Source organism: Haliotis rubra, unplaced genomic scaffold, assembly GCF_003918875.1.
Source record: "Haliotis rubra isolate DU_JTF1 unplaced genomic scaffold, ASM391887v1 Scf399, whole genome shotgun sequence".
NCBI lineage: Eukaryota > Metazoa > Mollusca > Gastropoda > Lepetellida > Haliotidae > Haliotis > Haliotis rubra.
In genome coordinates, this window is record NW_025767078.1 from 781,396 (window position 1) to 802,984 (window position 21,589).

The window sequence follows — 21,589 nt, forward strand, 5'->3', positions numbered from 1 at the left end:
GTGAACCGTCTCTGTCCCGTAGTTTTTATACCAGGCGATTAGACATGGACAGTCAGCGATCTTTCGGGTCTCAACAAGTCCGCTGAACGTAAATTTGGACTTAATGCCAAGTGAACAATCCTAGCTTGCTCAGACAGCTAATGGAGCTTTTTAACTGATTTCAAGCAGGCTTCCCAAATCATATTAACCACTGTAATTCTACATCAAACGGCGAGATAATGACACTGTTTAGGAATCGATGGAAGGACTTGATGGCGTAATTACTGGAAGACATACAACATTCTAATGGTCCTCCCTAAGATTTTCAGTCTGCGTCAATATTAAACTGTTTTTCAAACTGAGACTTGGTGGATCTTAATCGAAACATATACGGAACTGGAACAAACGCAACGTGTCTGATGCAAAGAGATCTTACGAGAGGTCATTGTTTTCCATCAGGCATCAGGTTTAACAATTATTTCAAGTTTCTTTTACGCACACACACACAAAAAAATTAAAAATAAATAAACAAAAAATCAAATTGAAATTTAAAAAAAAATAAAAAAAATCGATATACTTTCTTTTGTCCCCAGGTCTAAGTGACAATGTTGCAGGACCTGGAAATCGAAGCATGAGTTGCGTCTTAAAGAGCATGTCGTGAGTACCACATCACGCCCAAGAAACAAATAAACAGGCTGTTCCTGGTTCCTAGTGCACTCTTAATGAGAATGGGTATATATAGACTAAGTACTAGAACATAAGATCACCAGATGATCACCAATCACCGTGATTGAGTAATTAGAAGTGTATGCCGCTGTTCCAGATGGGAGCTCAAAACCTGAACAGAAGAGAACTCGGGTCTTCGGCGTGACAAGTCAACACTTTAACCACCAGCCTACCCCAGGCACCAAATAAGGCATCTGCCTATGGGATGCAGTCACAGCAAATGATCTTAGCAGTATGAATATCATAATTCCCTCTTATAATACTCGTGAAGAACACGAGTCATAATTGGTCTTCAGTAACCCATGCTTGTTGTAAAAGGCGGCCAACGGGATCGGGTGGTCAGGCTCACTGACTTGGTTGACACACGTCATCGTATCCCAATTGTGTAGATCGATGCTCATGCTGTTGATCACTGTATTACCGACTCGATTATTTACCGACTGCCGTAAATATACTGGAATATTGTTGTGTGTAGGGTTCAACAACAAACCAACCAACTCATTTAAGATAGTTGCAGGGACAAGACCCTTTGTGATACTGAACTGGGAACACGTTGAATACAGTTCTTTGGATCAAATATCTACCTCGTACAACAGATAAATGGCACACTTAGCGTTCATCTCTTGGCATTCCTAATCGCTGTTTGCTGGGCGTTGACAGTTCCGTTCCAGATCTCGTGACTATCCACATCAATTATTATGGCATTTCTGAAAGACATATCCAATTATTGATGTGTTTGTGTCATCGAAATGCGGGCAATACCTTTATCAAAATGTACAATAGCACAAATAAACGCACGTCTTTACCTGGTTGAAGTTCTCGATGTAGATTATGAATAATCCTCCACGTTCTCAGTTGGATTGGATAAGGACCGCCTCCGTGGTGTAGTGGTTAGAGCGTCCGCCCGGAGAGCAGAAGGTCGCAGGTTCGATCCCCGACCGCGTCATACCAAAAGACGTTAAAATATGGTACTTGTTGGTCCCTGCCTGGCGCTCGGCATTAATAGGTACAACAAGGACTGGTCGGCTCGGAGTCAGTATAATGTGTGGGGTATTCATGCTTCACTGCGGCATGGTATCTCAGTGGGCTAGCACTATAAAACCAGGTCTAGTCTGGGCTAGTACAAGCAGCCGCACATACACATACACGCGCATGCACGTCGTCATATGAGCGAAATATTCTCAAGCACGACGTTAAACCCAATTTCACCTCACCTCACCTGGATTGGATATGTTAGGTGGGATAGCCAAGTGGTTAAAGCGTCCGCTCCTCACGCTGAAGACCAATGTTCGATTCCCTACATGGGCACAATGTGTGAAGCCCATTTCTGGTGCACTGTGCCCCGGTTTGAGTTTTGCTTGAATATTGCTAAATGCGGCGTTAAACCGTACTCACTCACTCACTCAATTGGATTGTAATTTATAAATATACTCATGCCAATAATGGTTGTCACCCCCTTCAATTTTCTTTATTGGAGAGGGTGTGTGGGGTGTGTGTGGGGTTGGGATGGGGAAGGGGGTGACAACCATTATTGGCATGAGTATACAAGTTCATATGAACGTGGGGTCTATAAACCCATTTTCAGTTTCTCCATTTCAGATAATTGTGTTGTAAATATGAGCTGCAAGTAAAGTTAAATTATAAATGTAACGTTTCCTCGAATCATGTGTAACTTCTGATACATCAATCCATTAAACAATAAACTTGCCTCTTTCGTTGATATGGATAAGTAAAATGTGAGACGCTGTTCTGTACGACGCCTGAAGATGGTCACTTAGATGGTCCAGAACGACTATTATTTAGCTTGCTGTAATTCTAGAGCTTGGAACTCCCCAGACGTTACATGCAACTTGGCTCGATCATTGTCATCAAATGTACCCGAGGCATTAATTCATTTCATTTAATTCATTCTGGCTGTTATTGAGAACCACGTTTCGCCAGTATCGCAAGATGCAGATGCTCTGTTTTCTCAGGCTTATCGATCGAACTATTGAAACCATGCAAACGTTGTGAAGATAAACTGAAAAAAAGTATTGGTTGCTTCGAAATTGTTTTATTGTATAAATAATTAATGACATAGGGCAAAATATACTCATGCCAATAATGGTTGTGTTATGGAATAACAGCTCTCTATTTGTGTTATGGACTAACAACCTTTTAATTGTGTCATGGATAACGGCTCTTTACTTGTGTTATGGAATAACAACTTTGTATTTGCGTTATGGAACAACTCTATTTGTGTTATGGAATAACAACTCTTTATTTGTGTTGTGGAATGGCAGCTCTTTTCTTGTGTTACTTTGAGTAAGTAAAGAGACAGATTAGAGAGGTTATTGTATAAAATCATTAACTACCTTTCATACCAAAATTTACTAAGTGCATGATTTATTAAATTTCGTGCAAGCGGAAATCGGTGAGGATTCATTATCAATCGTCGATGTTTTCACTGTTGAGTAGATATTTGTTTCCAAGCGAAACAGATTACCTAATAATTCATGATTCTGTTGTGAAATGTCAACGTACACATATAAACTCTTGACTGCTACAGGAGGCAGTTATCTGTTTAGCAATGTATCGGCTTTCAGTATTGATCTAAATTTCAACTGAGCATCTTTAAAACAGCGAGTGGCAGATTTCCCAGATGTGTAGATTGTCATAGGTACAACCGCACTTGTATCAAAATGTGAAAACATATGGTATCCATGATGGGGTTTGCCTCTGGGAATGGAGACAAGGCTTTCGATCAGGTCCTGGGTTCGAATCCTAAACCCGATACACGCAGGTGACGGTATTTCTGTTGGGTCTGAGTCTCCGTGGGATGACATACTCTGTCATCCACTTTACCAATTACCCCTCTCTAAGCTGTGGCTATGAAATATTGCGATAGATTCTTGAGATAGATTCAGTTTTCCAAGGACCGCCTTACTAGCTGCAAAATTTATGTCCACGGCGTAAGGCAGCCCTGCATATTTGTTAAAAGGACCCACCTCTGTGTTTGCCTTGGGTATTCGGGGTTCCGATCCAGGGCCAAGATTTTCGAAGCTCTCTTAGCGCTAAGATAGTCGTAAGTGCTATGCATTAACATTAACTCACGACTATCTTAGCGCTAAGTGAGCTTCGAAAATCTAGGTCCAGAAAGCGTTCGTAGTGCTACGACATTCGTTAGCCTATAATAAACTGTAGAGTTACGACATGTCGTAACGATACGAACGGTTTGGGGATCGGGAAATGACTATTGTCAAGTACTCTCACGAACCAAACTAGTTTCACCCATCACTGAGACAAAGACAACTGCATGACAACACAAGACACGATATGCAGCATTATTGTATTCGTTGCTTTTTATACAGGGATAGTTAGAACCGTTTCTAAGTCCTTTCTCACTATATGGAACTCGTAGCTTCTCCTTGATATAGCTGCTAACACCACGCCCATGCTCTCCAGTACCATAGTCAACGGTGCTATGAATATTGTTAAGACACACAATACTATACACTTCAGGACTCCGTGTCTACGAATAGAGAAGGACTTGATGGCTCCGAGGATGAAGAGGAATAGCACAACGCCCCCGGTAAACGCGAACAACAGGTCAAGCAACGGATGCACTGGGATAGGGAATAGGGGAATAAGGATGAAGTTTAGCGACGTCACAGGCATCACCACCCACGACAGAATCATCACACTGATCCCAAGTTTGTATCTGAAAGGAATCTGGTTGCTAAGGAAAGTGAGCGATATGCCCTGAACCCAACGCTTCCGCTGTCGAATATAGTCCATGACAGAAAACGTGGACTTTTCCCACATTTCGCCCTCGACGTATCCAAATTTGTATCCTTCCTTCCACGCCGTGAGGGCGAAGAAACAGTCTTCAGCTATGCTTCCTTCAGGGCCAAAGTCAAAAGAAACCTTTTTCTCCGCGCCGGCGTTAGCAACGATAAATGAACCTTTCCAGCTGAAAACTGGCTTGTGAAGCACCCCTAGCGTGAATCTCAATGTGCCGTAGTCTGCTCCTACCCTTAGGAGATCTGCCAGTGTTGTCACCCAGTTAACAATTGAGTCACTAGCATACGTGATAACACCTTGTCCAAACTCGTACTGTCCTGCACGGATGAAGTTCAACACACCAGCCAAAGAGGATTCTGTAAGGAGGGTCTCCTCGTCGAGATGAACCACCCAATCACTGTCGTTCAAAACCGTGACGTCATCTTCTAGAGAGTATTGCAATGCACGTGCTTTGTATAAGGCCCCCCTTGACGTCTTGTACATGGATGGTACAACCAACTCTCTCACGTTGATAGACTCGTCCAGAGAGATCGGTCTGTCTGTCACAACCTCAAATATATAATTGGTAAGACCTACTTTGGAACACAGTTCTACGTTTCTTTGGACATTCCTCTTTACTAATTCCGGGTAGGTGCCACGGGTCACCACTCTGAAACAGATTGGCCCAAAGAGTGGTGACATCATCAGCTTCGGGGGATCTGGATGCGTATTTCCCACGAGGATCCCTATAAAGTTGCTTAGTGTTATTGGTAACGGCACCAAGGCAAGGATTCGAAGAATATACATAAGAAGGGTTAGCATCGTGCCATATTTGGTGTAAGGATCAACGCCCTCTGACGGATCAGTTGCAAAGGGGAGAGCACCCGAGGCTGAGAAGACGAGGAACAGGATAATGAAAAGAAGAACTACTGTGAGATAGTGTTTCAGGCGACTGTACATGGTATCCAAAATGTCGGCTTGAATCGTATCTGAAAAAAGTAAAAAGAGATGTCATAAACAATTAATGCGAATGAATCGGAAATATAAAAAATTGAAGTTCCGTGACATTCATTATACACAACGTTATGTCGTAGAATATGATCCTTGAGGTTTTTTTGGTAAGAAACGATGTTCAATGTGAGCACTTCAATACATACAACTTGTTCATCAACACGAGACGTAACTCACTGTTACATCAAAGACACCCAGCACGTCAATCGAATCAGATTTTTTTTCCTTAAACCAGAGACCAACTTTTTAAAGCAGTTTTTTTAAGGATTAGTAGCATTTTCCTAAGATTGTAAAATAAAGCTCTGTTTAAAATCCATTACTTTTGGCCATGTTATTAGTTATTATTGGAATATATCATATTTGCAAAGACCGCCTCCATGGTGTAGTGGTTAGAGCGTCCGCCCGGAGAGCGGAAGGTCGCGGGTTCGATCCCCGTCCGCGTCATACCAAAAGACGTTAAAATATAGTACTTGTCGGTCCCTGCCTGGCGCTCTGCATTAATGGGTACAACAAGGACTGGTCGGCTCGGAGTCAGTATAATGTGTCTGAGTGGGGTATTCATGCTTCACTGAGGCATGGTATCTCAGTGGGCTAGCACTATAAAACCAGCTTCAGTCTGGGCTAGTACAAGCAGCCTCACATACACATACACACGCATGCACGTCGTCATATGAGCGAACTATTCTCAAGCACGACGTTAAACCCAATTTCACCTCAACTCACCCATATTTGCAAAAGTGAATTATGAAGTGGTTTTTTAATATATATTTTAGTGTCAGGATTGCTAAAGGCATCTGACACAGTTATGTGACCAAACGTCAGCCTCTGTCAACAGATAGATGGAATTGTATTCCAGTTTAGCTCAGACTGACGTGAAGTACAACAGTCTAAATCGTATTGCTTTCGCTTCAGCCCGGTTCTTGCCACATACTTCCTTGCCCTCAACAGTGTTACCTATTGCTGCGCGTTGGTTATATTTGAAAGAAAAGTCTCTGGGGATTCTGGACCAGACTTTCTCTCAGTACCTCAAATTTGTCGAACTGACAAGTGAGTAAGTGAGTTTATAGTTTTATGTCGAATTTAGCAATTTTCCAGCAATATCAAGGCTGGGCCCGGATACCAGAAATGGGCTTCACTTATTGTACCCATGTGGGAATTGAACCTAGGTCTTCGACGTGACGAGCGAACGCCTTAACCACTAGGCTACCCCACCTAGTTCATTCAATCTTATACCCCAAGCTCATTTGATCACTTATATAACACCCAAATGTAATAATTTTAAACGTGCATTTAATTTCCACATAATCACAATTCTATATTTCCCACAATGATAATATGCGTTAAGATCATTGTTGTGTTTCCCGAAGTGGTATCACTGGAACACTGCAAACCGTGTTCCACTCACCCATGTCGCCATAAACTCAGTTCAACCAAGTCGTTAACTGTTCATACCATCCACCACTAGTTCAGTAGGTCCACGTCCGACAACTTCCCAAACATCCCGGGGTGGTGGGGTAGCCTAATGGTTAAAGCGTTGGCCGAAGACCCGGGTTCGAATCCCCACATTGGTACAATGTGTGAAGCCCATTTCTGGTGTCCCCCGCCGTGGTGTTGCTGGAATATTGCTAAAAGCGGCATAAAACCAAACTCAGTCAGTCAGTCAGCCAGTCAGTCCCAAACCTGACATCAGATCACTCTCCGAATGCCAAAGTGGGTCGACAGTGTCGATTTAACCGGTGGTCGGTTACGGTTAACCTATTCTAGTTGATAGTATGTCATCGTACCCAATGTCTTGATACCCATGAAGATTCGTGTTAGAATTGGTCTTCAGCAACCCATGCTTGTCGTAAGAGGCGACTAACGGGATCGGGTGGTCAGGCTCGCTGACTTGGTTGACACAGTCATCGTATCCCAATTGCGAAGATCGATGCTCATGCCGTTGATTACTGGATTGTCTGGACTCCAGACTCGTTGATTTACCGACCGCCGTCACATAGCCCACCTGAGACCGGATGTAAAAACCTTGGAGTCAACTTTGTGTGCAGACTCTTTCAGTGTTGTCACAACCCCTAGTGTACAGTACACAACCCTGTGCACTTAAAAGAACCCACGAATCCGGTGGTATTTGACCAGATGGTGGCCACATGAATACGTGCAAACACCTAGTTGCGGGTACAGCAACGTGCAGTGAACATGGACAAAGTACTGTGACTATGTGTCCCAGTCCACCCAGCTGTGAATGGGTACCTCGTTAGGATGAGAAAGCCACAATAACTCGGTGCGCCTTGTGGCTGCAAGAGTTGTATACTCCCCCAGGGAGTTGATATTGATAATGCGATGTGCCGTTGAGTTTGACATCCAATGATCGAGGGAGAAAATACCAGCGCCTTGAGCATGCACTAGTGCGTGGATATGTGCGCTATATAAATATCCTATAATAATAATAATAATATTGCCGAGTGCGGCGTTAAACAACAAAACAACCAACCAACCAACCAATGTCTTGATCCTTATAAAGCACATACTTTAACTGGTGATTTAATTATATTGGCCACAGAGATATAGCAGTATCACACCTAAACCATTATCCATTATTTTTGCAATGAACCACTGGTTAATTTCACTGATGACAGACAGATTTCTTCTTACGAGAGAAAAAACAATAATGTTCAATAAATTCCTGATCCAAATAACTGGAATCAAATTCTCATGGATAAATGCAATAACCAGATGCTTCTTTGTGGTATTCGAGATGAAACAATGTAAACGTTGAGTTGACTCCACGCTTTCCATACATTCTCTATGGTTTTGATACCAGAAGATTCTGACATGGACAGTCGAATCTCTATTTTCATGTCCTCTAAACGTAAATTAGGACTTAATGCAATTTCAAAAGACATTTCTGTCAGATAGCTAACGGACTTGTTTAACTGACTTAGAGCAGGCCTCCCAAATTGTATTATCCACTGTAATGCTGTTTCAAAGGATGAGATAATTACGCCCCTCTTTAGGGGTCGATGGTTCGGAACTGATGGCGTCATTACTCGAAGACATACAACATTCTAATGGTGCTTCCCAAGATTTTCAGTCTGCATCAATATTAAACTGTTCTCCAAACTAAGATCTTCTCTTTGGTGTATCTAAATCGAAAATATACTGAGCAGTAACAAACGCAACGTGTCGATCACGATAGATTTCCCGACCTTCTTTCAGATAGGTGTGGTAGCCTACTGGTTAAAGCGTTGACGTCACGCCGAAGGCCAGGGTTCGATTCATGGGTACAATGTGTGAAGCCCATTTTTTGATGATCCCGCCGTGGCGTTGCTGGAATATTGCTAAAAGCGGCGTAAAACTACACTCACTCACCTTCAGATATCATTTACCTTACTAGTTACACTAAACTAACGAATATAACAAATAGTTATTTTGGTAGTGGCAACTTGCATTATTGCTAGTCGAATATGGGTTATCATGAAAGAAAATGTGTAGACCCTTTGAGTTTGTTTTAACCGTAATTTACTCAATTTAAAATAGGTTTTGAAACAACAGGAAAAGATATCTGCCTTATACAGTTGCAGTAATTTATACCTTAGACACCAAGAGCGACACCGCTGTCGCATCGATGGATCCATATTAAGTCTATTATCATAAAAACGCATAACTCAATAACATAAAGGCCATGAGTGAAGTTGCGTGACCATCCACAAAATTAAGTTATATGTGGATTGTCAAGGCAGTGATGATCATGCAAACTGGGTGACGTTCTACAACATTTATTGAACACTTTAAATTATAATCATAAAAAAGCCCATTTCTGGTGTCCCCCGCCGTGATGTTGCTGGAATATTGCTAAAAGCGGCGTAAAACCAAACTCAGTCAGTCAGTCAGTATAATCATAAAACAATGCCAAAGATGTAGATGAATTCGTCTTAAGCAGGAGAAACCTGTCAAAAAGTTGGAATGAGGAATGTAGCCTGTACTAAACTGACCTCAGGTCATCACCATGGAATTAGCCAATCACGGACGTGGAATTCAGTCTCACACAAAGTCTCGTCGCATATTTTGATGGGCGAGACATTCACACTTTCAACCGCAAACCTAATGGAGCGTTTACTTTTGTTTACAGGACAGCTGTACAGGGAATATTAAGCAGAAACAATGCCATCCGTATACCACATTACACCCAAGAAAGATACAGACAGGGTGTGGCGAGTTTTTATTGGTTCCTTGAACATTTTCCTTATTAATGAAAATGCGTAAAGAACAACGGCTTAACTGGTCCGGAAGCTTTCAACTCCCTGGATCTCCAGCCTCGAATCGATACAAACATGATGAGAAGTGTTTATCAAAGACAATGTGGGGGTACTTGAGTATCAGAGCCTACCGGGGCTTATGCTACTTAGCTTGATGAGATGTTCACCAACAAACAGGTTGGATTACGTCATGTTAAACATCATGATAAACAGCTATCTCTGATAAAACTAACTCCAGAAGCGCAAAAGCCAATTCGGGGGCGGCGGGATAGCCTAGTGGTTAAAGCGTTCGCTCGTCACGCCGAATACCCGGGTTCGATTCCCCACATGGGTACATTGTGAGAAAGCCATTTCTGGTGTCCCCCGCCGTGATATTGCTAAGCGGCGTAAAACTAAACCCACTCACTCAAAGCCAATTCGTTATATCCGGACAGTTGTTGATATATACAGTAATGTGCAGTTTCTAATTTGGCAATTCTAGTTCCGTAAATTTAAGTTATATTCAGCAAAAATAAGATATTCACACTGCTGTTAAACCCACACCATCAATACAGCTCCCGATTTTAAAGCTGTGAGGTATGTTTTAAGAGAGGTGGGTGTATCCACACACAGACACAGACACACACACACACACAGTGTTTCGAAGGCCTTTAAACTATGGAGAAGTAACTTTCAATCCATAAATCCCAGGAGTCATACGGCTGCCCTTGCTAAAGTCAAAGTGCTGGATTGAATGCTACTTCCTCACATGTACAGTATACAGACTGTAGCACGACTGTAGTAGAAATACAGCATGTTTGTATAATGAAGTTTTAAATGGAACACGTGTCAGATTTCCCTGGGTATCTGTTCTTGGCTTAAAGCCCTTTCGGTCTCTTTTGCATTGATCTTAGAATCTCTTTTTAGTTGCTTTTATCCACACTCCAGCAACATAACGACCGGGACCCAGAAATAGGCTTCAACATTATGCCCACGTCAGGAATGGAATCAGGCTATTTGTAGTGACTAGCAAACACTATTGATACGACCACTGCGCAGCCCCATTTAAATTCTTGCATTCACATCAAATCACGTACTCTAAGAGAACAAGGCCTGTCATTCATCAAATCATATAACAAATAAAAAAATGCAGATTGTCTTTTCATTAACTTGTTTTGAGGTTTCGTTGTCCTGGAGCGTTTTGTATTAGTTCCAGTAAGTCTAGGATCATTCCGTCCACAAGACATGGCATCCTTTTGGCTTAAGGCATACTAGACGCTTGAGCGAGAATTCGGTTTCAGCACTAAACACGGCATCGGTAACACAAAACATCCCTATTCCAAGTTTATGGCTTTACTGCTCGTAATCGCCCATGTGATGTGCAGCTTTAACCGTCAGCCTGATGTTGTCTCAAATTATTGCTGCGGATAAGGCAGACGAGCTTGGTTTTCTCCACAAAAACAGCTCTGTCTATGTGAAATTCAGTCCGCAGTTCTGTAATAGATGAACCTCGGCACTAAAAGCCAAAGAGCTAGACATTTGCCCTAATGATAATGAGAAGCCTTCAGATAATGCAGACTGTGATCACAAACAGTTACGAAAACTCAAAAATGGTTGCAGATAATTACAGACCATGTCGTTATCGGATTGGCAGTTCTGACAGACCTTTTCAACATGTACCTAATGATGTAGTATCATTTATACAGTTAGTCATGTTTCATCAAACCCACACGAGTAAACCGCCGCTCGACAGACATGTTGGCCAATCGACAAGATAGTTCATCTAACCCCTAAATTCGCCAGACAAGATGTTGCATAATTTTACATCAATTCTGAAAGACAAAATATGAATATGGAAGCTCGATCCCACTTACCCGAGGGTTTGCTCTATACGTCTACTCCGGCCTGCATACATGACACATGCCCTCGTTTACATTCAAATACCAAAACCATAAACGGTTCTTTCAGTCGTGTGTTTCCGTGGAGCGACGAACAAGCCGGCAAATTAACGCTAGTCTGTAACAGCTATAAATTTCATCCAAACGTTACGTGTTTATGCGTGGGGCATGCATCACGGCAAGTGGTTGGTTTGTAATAGACGAACGTGGGTACTGTGATCGCATGTTTCAGCCATTTCGTCCACGATTCCCTCTTTGAAAAGTAAAACTATATTGATTGAGGGATAGAGCGAATCTTCTGTCTTTTCCGTCAGGTGATTGCGAGGGCAGTTTCATCATAGCCCGGAAAATCAGGCGCCACATATTTGGCGAGATCAATACCTCGTGCACCTATGGGTGAGGCTGGCCCTGATTGAGTTCGCGGAGAGATTAGTGGAGGGGACGAGAGAGACTGGTGGGGCAGACACGCTGAGGGTGGTGGTGGTAGATGAGGTGGTGGGGTGAGACTGGAACACTGAAATTGGCTACTGTTCATATGTGCAAATGCATTGATACGTTTAAATGCATTAACGTGCCCGTGTGATTTCCACGCGTATCTATATATTATGGAGTATGTGCCTGTATATGCACGTGTTTGGTGCCAAGACTGTAACGTATTCTGAGACTCTTCGCTAAAATATCTCAAGACACCGACTTAAATTCATCCTGCGATGAAATACACTCTCTGCGCTGTCATAATGGGCTAACGTCAGGAGGTTGTTCAAATTACCTCCCCTTTTTCTGGTATCCTTGGTTACATCATTCTTTCATTACTGTCAAGCAAGATGGCTTGCCCACATCACATATGAAGGTTGGTTGGTTTGTTGTTCAAAGCCGCACTCAGCAATATTCCAGCTGTATGGAATCTGTTAATAATCGTGTCTGGACCTGACAATCAATGTTCAACAACATGAGCATCGGTCAATACAACTGAGACACGATGACATGTAACCAAGCCAGCGAGCCTGACCACCGGTTAGTCGCCTCTTTTGGCAAGCATGGGTTGCTGAAGACCAATTCTAACCCGGATCTTCACGAATCCATTTATGAAGGAATTACTTGTAAAGGAATATAGCAAGACGATGTTCACTATACTGCTAGGCTTTCCCCAATATATTCAAAACACTGTGTCTGTGCCACATAGTTGGTGCCAGAGGAAGAAATTAGGCTGTACCTGGACACTGGCATGTGCCATCTTTAAGGTTTGTGTCTTCTTTAACGCCACAGTCGGCAGTATTCCAGCTATATGACAGCGGTCTGTAAATAATCGAGTGTGGACCAGACAATCCAAAGATCAACATCATGAGCACCGATCTACGCAATTGGGACACGATGACATGTGTCAACCAAGTCAGCGAGCCTGACCACATGATCCCGTTAAACAAAACTTGCTGAAGACCCATTCTATCCCTGATCGCAATCACCAAAGTGTTTCAAAACCACATATACATCATTTGTTCACTGTAAATCATTTAACATGCTGCAGTCGAATAAAACAAACCCTATAACATTTCCTTCGTCTACCTTCCTCCGTTCCCAAGGCAACCAGACGGGAAAACACAGTATTTCATGACTTGTAGTTGCATCTGTCTGATATTATTGGTAAAAACAAAGCTGCAGCCTTTCACGACAGAAAAACACAAACTCGCAACAACCAGCCATATAAAACTTAAACTATTTTTACATGAGACAGCTCGACATCTGATTCAGCTACAACAATTTGACATACACACTCAAATGTCATATCCTCTTTATCGCTGCCTGATGTCAAGGATAATCACACACTAAAAGGATAAAACTGACTTTTTAAAACCATAAACTAACCGTTTTAGTAGTGTTTTATCATGGTTAAAAAGAACTGTGTCTCTCTCGCCATGAGGGTTCGTGCAGTTAGGCGGACCAGCCAGTCAGTAAGCCCTGCTCGAGGATTTCAAACTAATATTCAATTTTTGAACGCCAACTACAATAAAACGAAAGGGTAGTCATATATGCAGCATATTAGAAACGTGTAGATCTGGTTTTACGCCACTGTTATCAATATTCCAGCAATATCATGGCGTAGGACACCAGAAATGGGCTTTACACTTTGTACCCATCTGGGGAATCGAACCCGAGTCTTCGGCGTGACGAGCGAACGCTTTAACCACAACTGACTGACTGACTGAGTTTAGTTTTTACGCCGCTTTTAGCAATATTCCAGCAATATCACGACGGGGGACACCAGAAATGGGCTTAACACATTGTGCCCATGTGGGGAATCGAACCCGGGCCTTCGGCGTGACGAGCCAACGCTTTAACCACTAGGCTACCCCACCGCCCCCTTTAACCACAAGACTACCCCACTGTTATTTCTTTGGTTGATCATGAGCTATTGATCCCGTTATTATGTCAAACGTGACTAACCACTCTGCCTGTTTCCACGCTGCAGTCAAGTTTCATTTAAACGAGACTGGGTTGTAGCAGTTAAAAACAAAAACGGAAAACGTTTACTGACAAGTAACTCTGCACAAGTTCTTTTGACAAAAAAATAAATTATTTCCTAATAATTTTAATAATATATCTCTATATCTGTTTATTTGTCAGTCATGTGCATGTGGTTTGTGCGCGCGGGCGTGAGTGGTCCTGTGTCTGTCTGTGAATTAGTAAAAAATTATGTGTTGTATAAAGCCCTCACACAGGTTGAAATGTGAGTTATGGGATTTATTAATGAGCGAGTTTTTACGCCGCTTTTAGCAATCATCCAGCAATATCACGGCGGGGGACTCCAGAAATGGGATTCACACATTGTACCCATGTAGGGAATCGAACCCGGGTCTTCAGCGTGATGAGCGAACGCTTTAACCACTAGGCTACCCCACCGCCCCGATGTATTCATGACGATAAACCAGCATAGAAGAGTCTGATCAGTTTACTTCATTCAGTTGTGTCGACATAAATCTTCGGACTCCAGAAACGTTTGCTGTTTGATGGATGGGTCAACGAACAGTTAGACTCCACAGTATCCACCAGACAGTATGGTTCTTGATATTAATTGGAAACGTTTGGCCAAAAGAGAAAAAGGTTTTAATAAGAATATAAAAAAACCTCCGCACATTCCTGAATTTGAAATTTGCTTTGAAGAAGTAAGCATTCTAAGACACAAAATCATTTTCCCTTAAAGCCCCACGATATCATACATTTCGTGATTCACCTACCGGTTTCAATTCATTTCCATCTCATCTCACATTGCTGCTATCTACCTGCTGATGATATACAATCACTGGGATTTCTCATTGGTTGATAAAAACTGTGTCAGATATACAAAATAGGCCAACATATAGTAAACAGACTGTCTCTAACTGGGATCAGAACATGAACATATTTATTGGTACAACACAAATCTTATGGATAACGACGTTTCTGGGCTAGTTCTTGCCCCTTCTTCAGGTGAGAAACAAATAAAGGAGTTGTTACCCATACGATTTGTCTTGTATTACTACATCAACTTCTAAATGCCTTTGAAGAATTTTATATTTATTGGTGCTGGGGAAAATGGGCCAAAAGAGAGATGGAACTCATTGAATGTCTGTCAAGGAGGGGTGAGTCAGTGCGCGATGTCATCATTCGTAGAATGCACTAACTAATACAGCGGAAACAGAAGTGGAACCATCCCATTATGTCCCACCCATTGCCTGTTTGAATTACGTTCATCCCAACTGACAAAGCCTAATGAAACATAACCATTTCATGTAATCATCACTACATTAATCTCGTAAAGGAGTTGAGTGTAAGTGACCATCAACTAAGGCCAGTATTTTAACTGAGGAGAAATCTGCATCGGCCTAAGTACCTTTTGACGAGACTCTAACACCTCAAGTATGTCTATTCCTCGTAAGTACTGGATTTCAAAGCTCCATGGACCTTCTTACAAAGAGGAACACATTGCTGCACACAGATGTACAACGAAATCCCTGTCTGAAAGATTTACTATTATCCTAAATGAAATCATGGAAAGGCTTTCTTTATTCACCGAAAGAATTTGAGATTAAAAGCGCGTGGATTCTCCAAAACTCACGTCCTATCCACCCGCTGTACGACTAAAGGGATGATTTCAGCTCTTCATTTAGGTCGAACAATATTCCATCTCACAACTTTTGAGGTACAATCGAGCTTGGTCTTTGCAGAAAGATTCCAAATAGCATCTCAGGACTCCTTTAAACCGTGTTTTATTAGGGTTGCCACATTCAAAGTCTTACTTTGTAAAGATTTCAAACCTTGTGCTGGATATGTGGAGGAATTTTCAAAATCCAACAAATCAGTATGACTGATGCAATTAGATGACTTGCCTTAGCAAGTGTTTGTGCCGGGTGCCATTTTTTCGCGAACAGCTCTTGTCATCACTGTATTGTATAGCGATTCGTTGACACGTTTATTATATAGTTATGATCGTACAATGGACTCTGATTTTTCATGATTATGGAAATCGTTTAGTATAAGCCAAATATTTTATTTCTGAACAATTATCAAAGCCTTATCCATGTGATTATAATGACTGACTGACAGTATGTTGTGATATCTTATGAACCAAACGTAAGAGGCGACGAACGGGATCGGGTGGTCAGGCTCGCTGACTTGGTTGACACATGTCATCGGTTCCCAATTGCACAGATCTATGCTCATGCTGTTGATCACTGGATTGTCTGGTCCAGACTCGATTATTTACAGACCGCCGCCCTATAGCTGGAATATTGCTGAGTGCAGCGTAAAGCTAAACTCACTCACTCACTCTTTTGAACCAAAAAGTTAGGGATCCTAACTATTTTGGAACATATCTGGTATGATCCATTTTCAGGTTTTCCCACAAAACACCCTCGATGTTCTGTTAGATTCTCATTTGCATGTCATGTCATCTTATCCCAGTTTAGGGGCTTTGGGGTAGCCTAGTAGTTAAAGCGTTGGCTCGTCAGGCCAAAGACCCGGGTTCGATTCCCCACATGGGTGCAATGTGTGAAGCCCATTTCTGGTGTCCCCCAAACTCACTCACTCACTCACTTATCCCAGTTGCGAAAATCGATGCTCTCAATGCCAGTCACAAAACTGTCTTTTACAGACCAGCTTTGTTCCACACCAAAGTCATACAGCTAAAATATTGATGAGTGCGGCCGTAAACAGCAAAGAAACCAATCAGTACAAAGCAGTAGAACTCTGGAACTCATTTGACGACCTGAAGATCCGTACCACACAACAATGGCCCCATGTCCTCAATACTTCTACCGCCACAGGTCTGGGAGTCAGAGAATCAATGACCCCTTCCATCATTTGATCATTTAGAGCATAGAGACGCTCGCTGGACGCTTACAACACGTGCTTGAACCGTTTGTTTTGTGGTTTCCAATCATTTTCAAAGCGTGGCCCACGTAGCCCCTTTGGATGTGAACACAAGATGACAGTGATTGAGAGTCTCGAGTGTAATGGATGTCTTGTCCTTAGACATTACGAACGCCGCAAAATTAAAGGGCAAAGATGTATCCGGATTTTTTTTCAATTACGTTCGGGTCTCGTTTACTCTGATGACCCTCGTGGGTATTCCTTGGACAACTTCGCTTGTAATCACCCTGCAGTGTTGGTGGGTAGATTCAGACTTTACTGTAGACGGGGTGGTCGCAGTGTTGGCGTTAGTGTCGTAACTGGAGGCGTCGATTGTTGTTGAACGTTTGCTCCACTCGCTTGTGATGGCTTCAGTGAATATTGTTTTACGATACAGTGAGATAACACGTACATCGGCAGTTTGTTGTTAATTTAGTCTGAACCGAATGTAATAAGCCAATGAACGTGCAAAGTAGTCTGAATACAGTAAAATGGGGAACTATATGTGTCATGATTTTACATGATCAGTTTGATTTGAAGTTTGGAGATTCGTTATCATCAGACTCTGTGACTATTATTGCATCTGTGACTACTATTGCATCCTGAACAGCATTAACTTCAGCTGCTGTACTTTCAATAAAGGCGTCTTGAATAATTGCATCTTAAACAACTGACAACTGCATCTTGAACAACTGACAATTGCGCTGCATCTTAAAAACTGAAGTGCATCTTGAACAGCTGGCAATTGCATCTTAAACAGCTGGCAATTGCATCTTGAACAACTGACAATTGCATCTTGAACAACTGACAACCGCATCTTGAACAACTGACAATGCGTCTTGAACAACTGACAACGGCATCTTGAACAACTGACAATTGCGCTGCATCTTAAAAACTGAAGTGCATCTTGAACAGCTGGCAATTGCATCTTAAACAGCTGGCAATTGCATCTTGAACAACTGACAACTGCATCTTGAACAACTGACAATTAAACTGCATCTTGAACAACTGACAATTGAACTGCATCTTGAACAAGTGGCAACTGCATCTTGAACAAACTGATAATTGCATCTTGAACAACTGACGATTGCATCTTGAACTGACAAACTGCATCTTGAACAACTGACAACTGCATCTTGAACAACTGACACACTGCATCTTGAACAACTGACAATTGAACTGCACATTGAACAACTGACAACCGCATCTTGAACAACTGACAAACTGCATCTTGAACAACTGGCAACTGCATCTTGAACAACTGACAACTGCATCTTGAACAACTGACACACTGCATCTTGAACAACTGACAATTGAACTGCACATTGAACAACTGGCAACTGCATCTTGAATAACTGTCAATTGGATCTTGAACAACTGACAACTGCATCTTGAACAACTGGCAACTTCATCTTGAACAACTGACAATTGAACAGCATTTTGAACAACTGCATCTTGAACATCTGACTATTGAACTGCATCTTGAACAACTGACAACTGCATCTTGATCAACTGACAACTGCACTGCATCTTGAACAACTGACAACTGCATCTTGAACAACTGAACTGCATCTTGAACAACTGACAATTGCATCTTGAACAACTGAACTGCATCTTGAACAACTGGCAATTGCATCTTGAACAACTGACAACTGCATCTAGAACAACTGACCATTATATCTTGAACAACTGACAACTGCATCTCGATTATTTAGAAACCGGCGGGGTATAGAGGGAATGTTGCTTACATCAGGTCACTGCGGCGTTTACTAAAAACATGTGTTTGTGTTTGTGTTGTGTTTGTTTGTGTGTTTGTGTGTGTGTGTGTGTGTGTTAAATTGGTTACCACTCATCACCATCCCATGATGCGGCCAAATAAACATAGTAGTCAAGTTCAGTTATTTGGCTGATTACGTTGCTCATGATATCAATCACAGGCATGGATTGTCTGGTTTTAAGACTTGATAATTTACAGGTCGCCGTCATAAAGATCAAATATTGCTCGGCGAGTGGTTAAACAACAACAAACAAACGTGTATGGCCTGTGCAAACCATTAACGGTTGTCCATCAAGAGAGTGAGTGAGTATGGTTTTACGCCGCTTTTAGCATGGCGGGGGACACCAGAAATGTGCTTCACACGTTGTACCCATGTGGAGAATCGAACCCTGGTCTTCAGCGTGACAATCTGATTCTTTAACCACCAGGCTACCCCAACAAGGCTCCTGTCCAACAAGGGGCAAACGAGAGAAATATGTTTGACAGAAACAGATGAGGATTTTCCCCATCCCAATGCAAACAACTTTTACGAATTACGTCGTTCTGTTGCACCGTCTTTACACCAGTCTGTAGATTATCTGTGGGTGTGTATTCAGGAAAACAAAATATGCAAAACAACACGACGCTCGGTAGTAGATTTAGCTTGTGTTCACGGGAAGAAATCCGCCATTGAGCGTTTGCCGTTTAGCGTTGTCAAGTAAACAACAAATCCCCAGGTACACAAATATTAGGTCAACCGACAAAGAGACCCTTCTATTTGAGGAAGACGAATGTTTGTTTGTGGGAGGTCGACAGGGTTAGGAAACTGTAACAATAATAAAAATTACCGGTTGGTTAAATATAACATGTAGGCTTTAACAGACTCAACCTAACGAAGACATATTCACAAAACAGAACGCTGGCGTTACATTTTCCAGACCGATCGACCTCCTGAAACAAAGAATCTTTGTTAATCAGAAGGAACCGACAGGATAATCGAGAAACTTCATTAAACTGGTCCGGATTAACGGGGTTGGTATCGAACGGAAAATGAGGTATTACCAAGACGAAAATATTTTATCTGTGAGTTTCGTTAGGCACTGTGTAATAATATTTCAATCATATTCGTAAAGGAATGTCCGACCAAACGTGGGTCATCGAAGTTTGCCATGTTCGTACAAAAACCAAGGGTATGGTTCTGTCCAAAATAAATCATCATCATGGAGAATATGGGATTCGAACCCTAAATTTGACGACGTTACGTTGGACCGTAGCGTAGTCCCGAAAAAACCCCTATATTCCCTATAATGAATGAATTACATATCTAGTGTTGACCTTTTAGGAATATCGTTGTTTTAAAACTCGATTTACAACGTAATTAAGTTTTTAAAACGTTTGTGTTGATGAAACCAGCCTTCGAAGAGCCGAGGCAGTTGTTGCTGAGATGACAAATTCCAAAGCAACACAGATCTATCGTTTATGGTGTTGATATTGCGCATCCACTGCAACTTTTACTTTTCTTTTGACAATAGCAGTCTAAAATCAGCCTAGAATCCAGGGCCTGCTTTCACAAGCACTAAGGTGATCGTAAGTCACTAAGGTAACCTTAGTGCAATGTTAAAGAATGGGAAATAAGGTTAACCTTAGTAAAGGTTGCTTCGTGAAAGGATCCAGGTCATTTCTTTTTTGACAGGTTAACGAAGACGTTGAAAGAAAAACATACAAAAAACAATGCAAAAGAAAACATGCACAACCTCGTTTCTTCAACACTGCAATGTTCAAAGAAACGTTAAAAAGAAAATAATCAATGTATTCATTACACACCGTGTTCAGTGGTTCTATTCATTTGTTTTCTGATGGTCCTTTAAGAGATTTACCAGCCGGCAAAATAGGTTACAGTAACGGCCTTATCGCTTAAACATTTCGGCATTTTTCGGCAAATAGTCTACAAACGCTGGGAAACGTAAAGATCAATACGAGAGTCTAACCCTTGTCACAACGTGAGACAACTCGAAACTTGGCCAACGTTACACGAATTCGTGATGGTTGACGGCATACAGCACCATGTAAGCAGAATCCTCCTAATTAATACTTTACCTGAGGTTACCCTACCTTACTTTCTGTATGAGCTGTCTGTTGACGCCTGATAAGTTAAGATTCCATAGCATGACCGCTCGCATTGGATGTTCCGCTACTGATGTTCCGCACTTCCCGTCTGTCAAGGGCGGTTGAAAGATCTAAAACAATCGATGTCTAGTGTTTGAGCACTGAGCGCCCAATAAAATCCCTCGTTGCCCGAAGTATGCAGGATTATTTGGCAACGAGTCTTTCGGCACGGATAGAAAATGTCACATTGTAAACATGGTGCGGCTGAGAGGTGTGGTCAGTGTGCACGTACTTGACACAGCCAGCACGCGTTGCACGATTCCGTGGTGCCATTAATAGTCTGGTGCGTAGAGGTCACCCGATTCCGTTCTTTGTGAAATAAGGTTAGACGTTTCAAACGCTGGGAAGTTAGTGTGTCTGGGAAAAGATGTGTTTTGACACCGTTCCACGTACTGAATGAGTGATGTTTTACACCGCCTTTATTTATACTCCTGCTGTATGTCACGATACACATCTTCGAACAAAAGGGGCGTTGGGGTAGCCTAGTGGTTAAAGCGTTGGCTTGTCACGCCGAAGACTCGGGTTCGAATCCCCACATGGGTACAATGTGTGAAGCCCATTTCTGGTGTCCCCCGCCGTGATGTTGCTGGAATATTGCTAAAAGCGGCGTAAAACCAAAAGTCAGTCAGTCTTGTTATAAAACCCCTGTCATCGTTGTGACGAGCGAAGACTTC

The 21,589-nt window shown here is 42.1% G+C and overlaps 1 protein-coding gene across 2 annotated transcripts; it reads right to left on the reverse strand.

The window, feature by feature from the left end:
• Positions 1-4,016: 4,016 nt before the first annotated feature.
• On the reverse strand, positions 4,017-20,939 carry LOC124287032 (beta-1,4-mannosyltransferase egh-like). 2 transcript variants are annotated; one of them, XM_046723497.1, is made up of 2 exons: positions 20,862-20,939; positions 4,017-5,456 (listed from the first exon to the last, which is right to left on the reverse strand). In XM_046723497.1, exon 2 carries the CDS (start codon positions 5,425-5,427, stop codon positions 4,048-4,050), a length of 1,380 nt encoding a protein of 459 aa, XP_046579453.1. In that variant the 5' UTR covers positions 5,428-5,456; positions 20,862-20,939; the 3' UTR covers positions 4,017-4,047. The 2 variants fall into 2 exon arrangements, with proteins under 2 accessions (XP_046579453.1, XP_046579452.1); XM_046723496.1 differs by lacking the exon at positions 20,862-20,939 and adding an exon at positions 11,585-11,705.
• Positions 20,940-21,589: the final 650 nt, after the last annotated feature.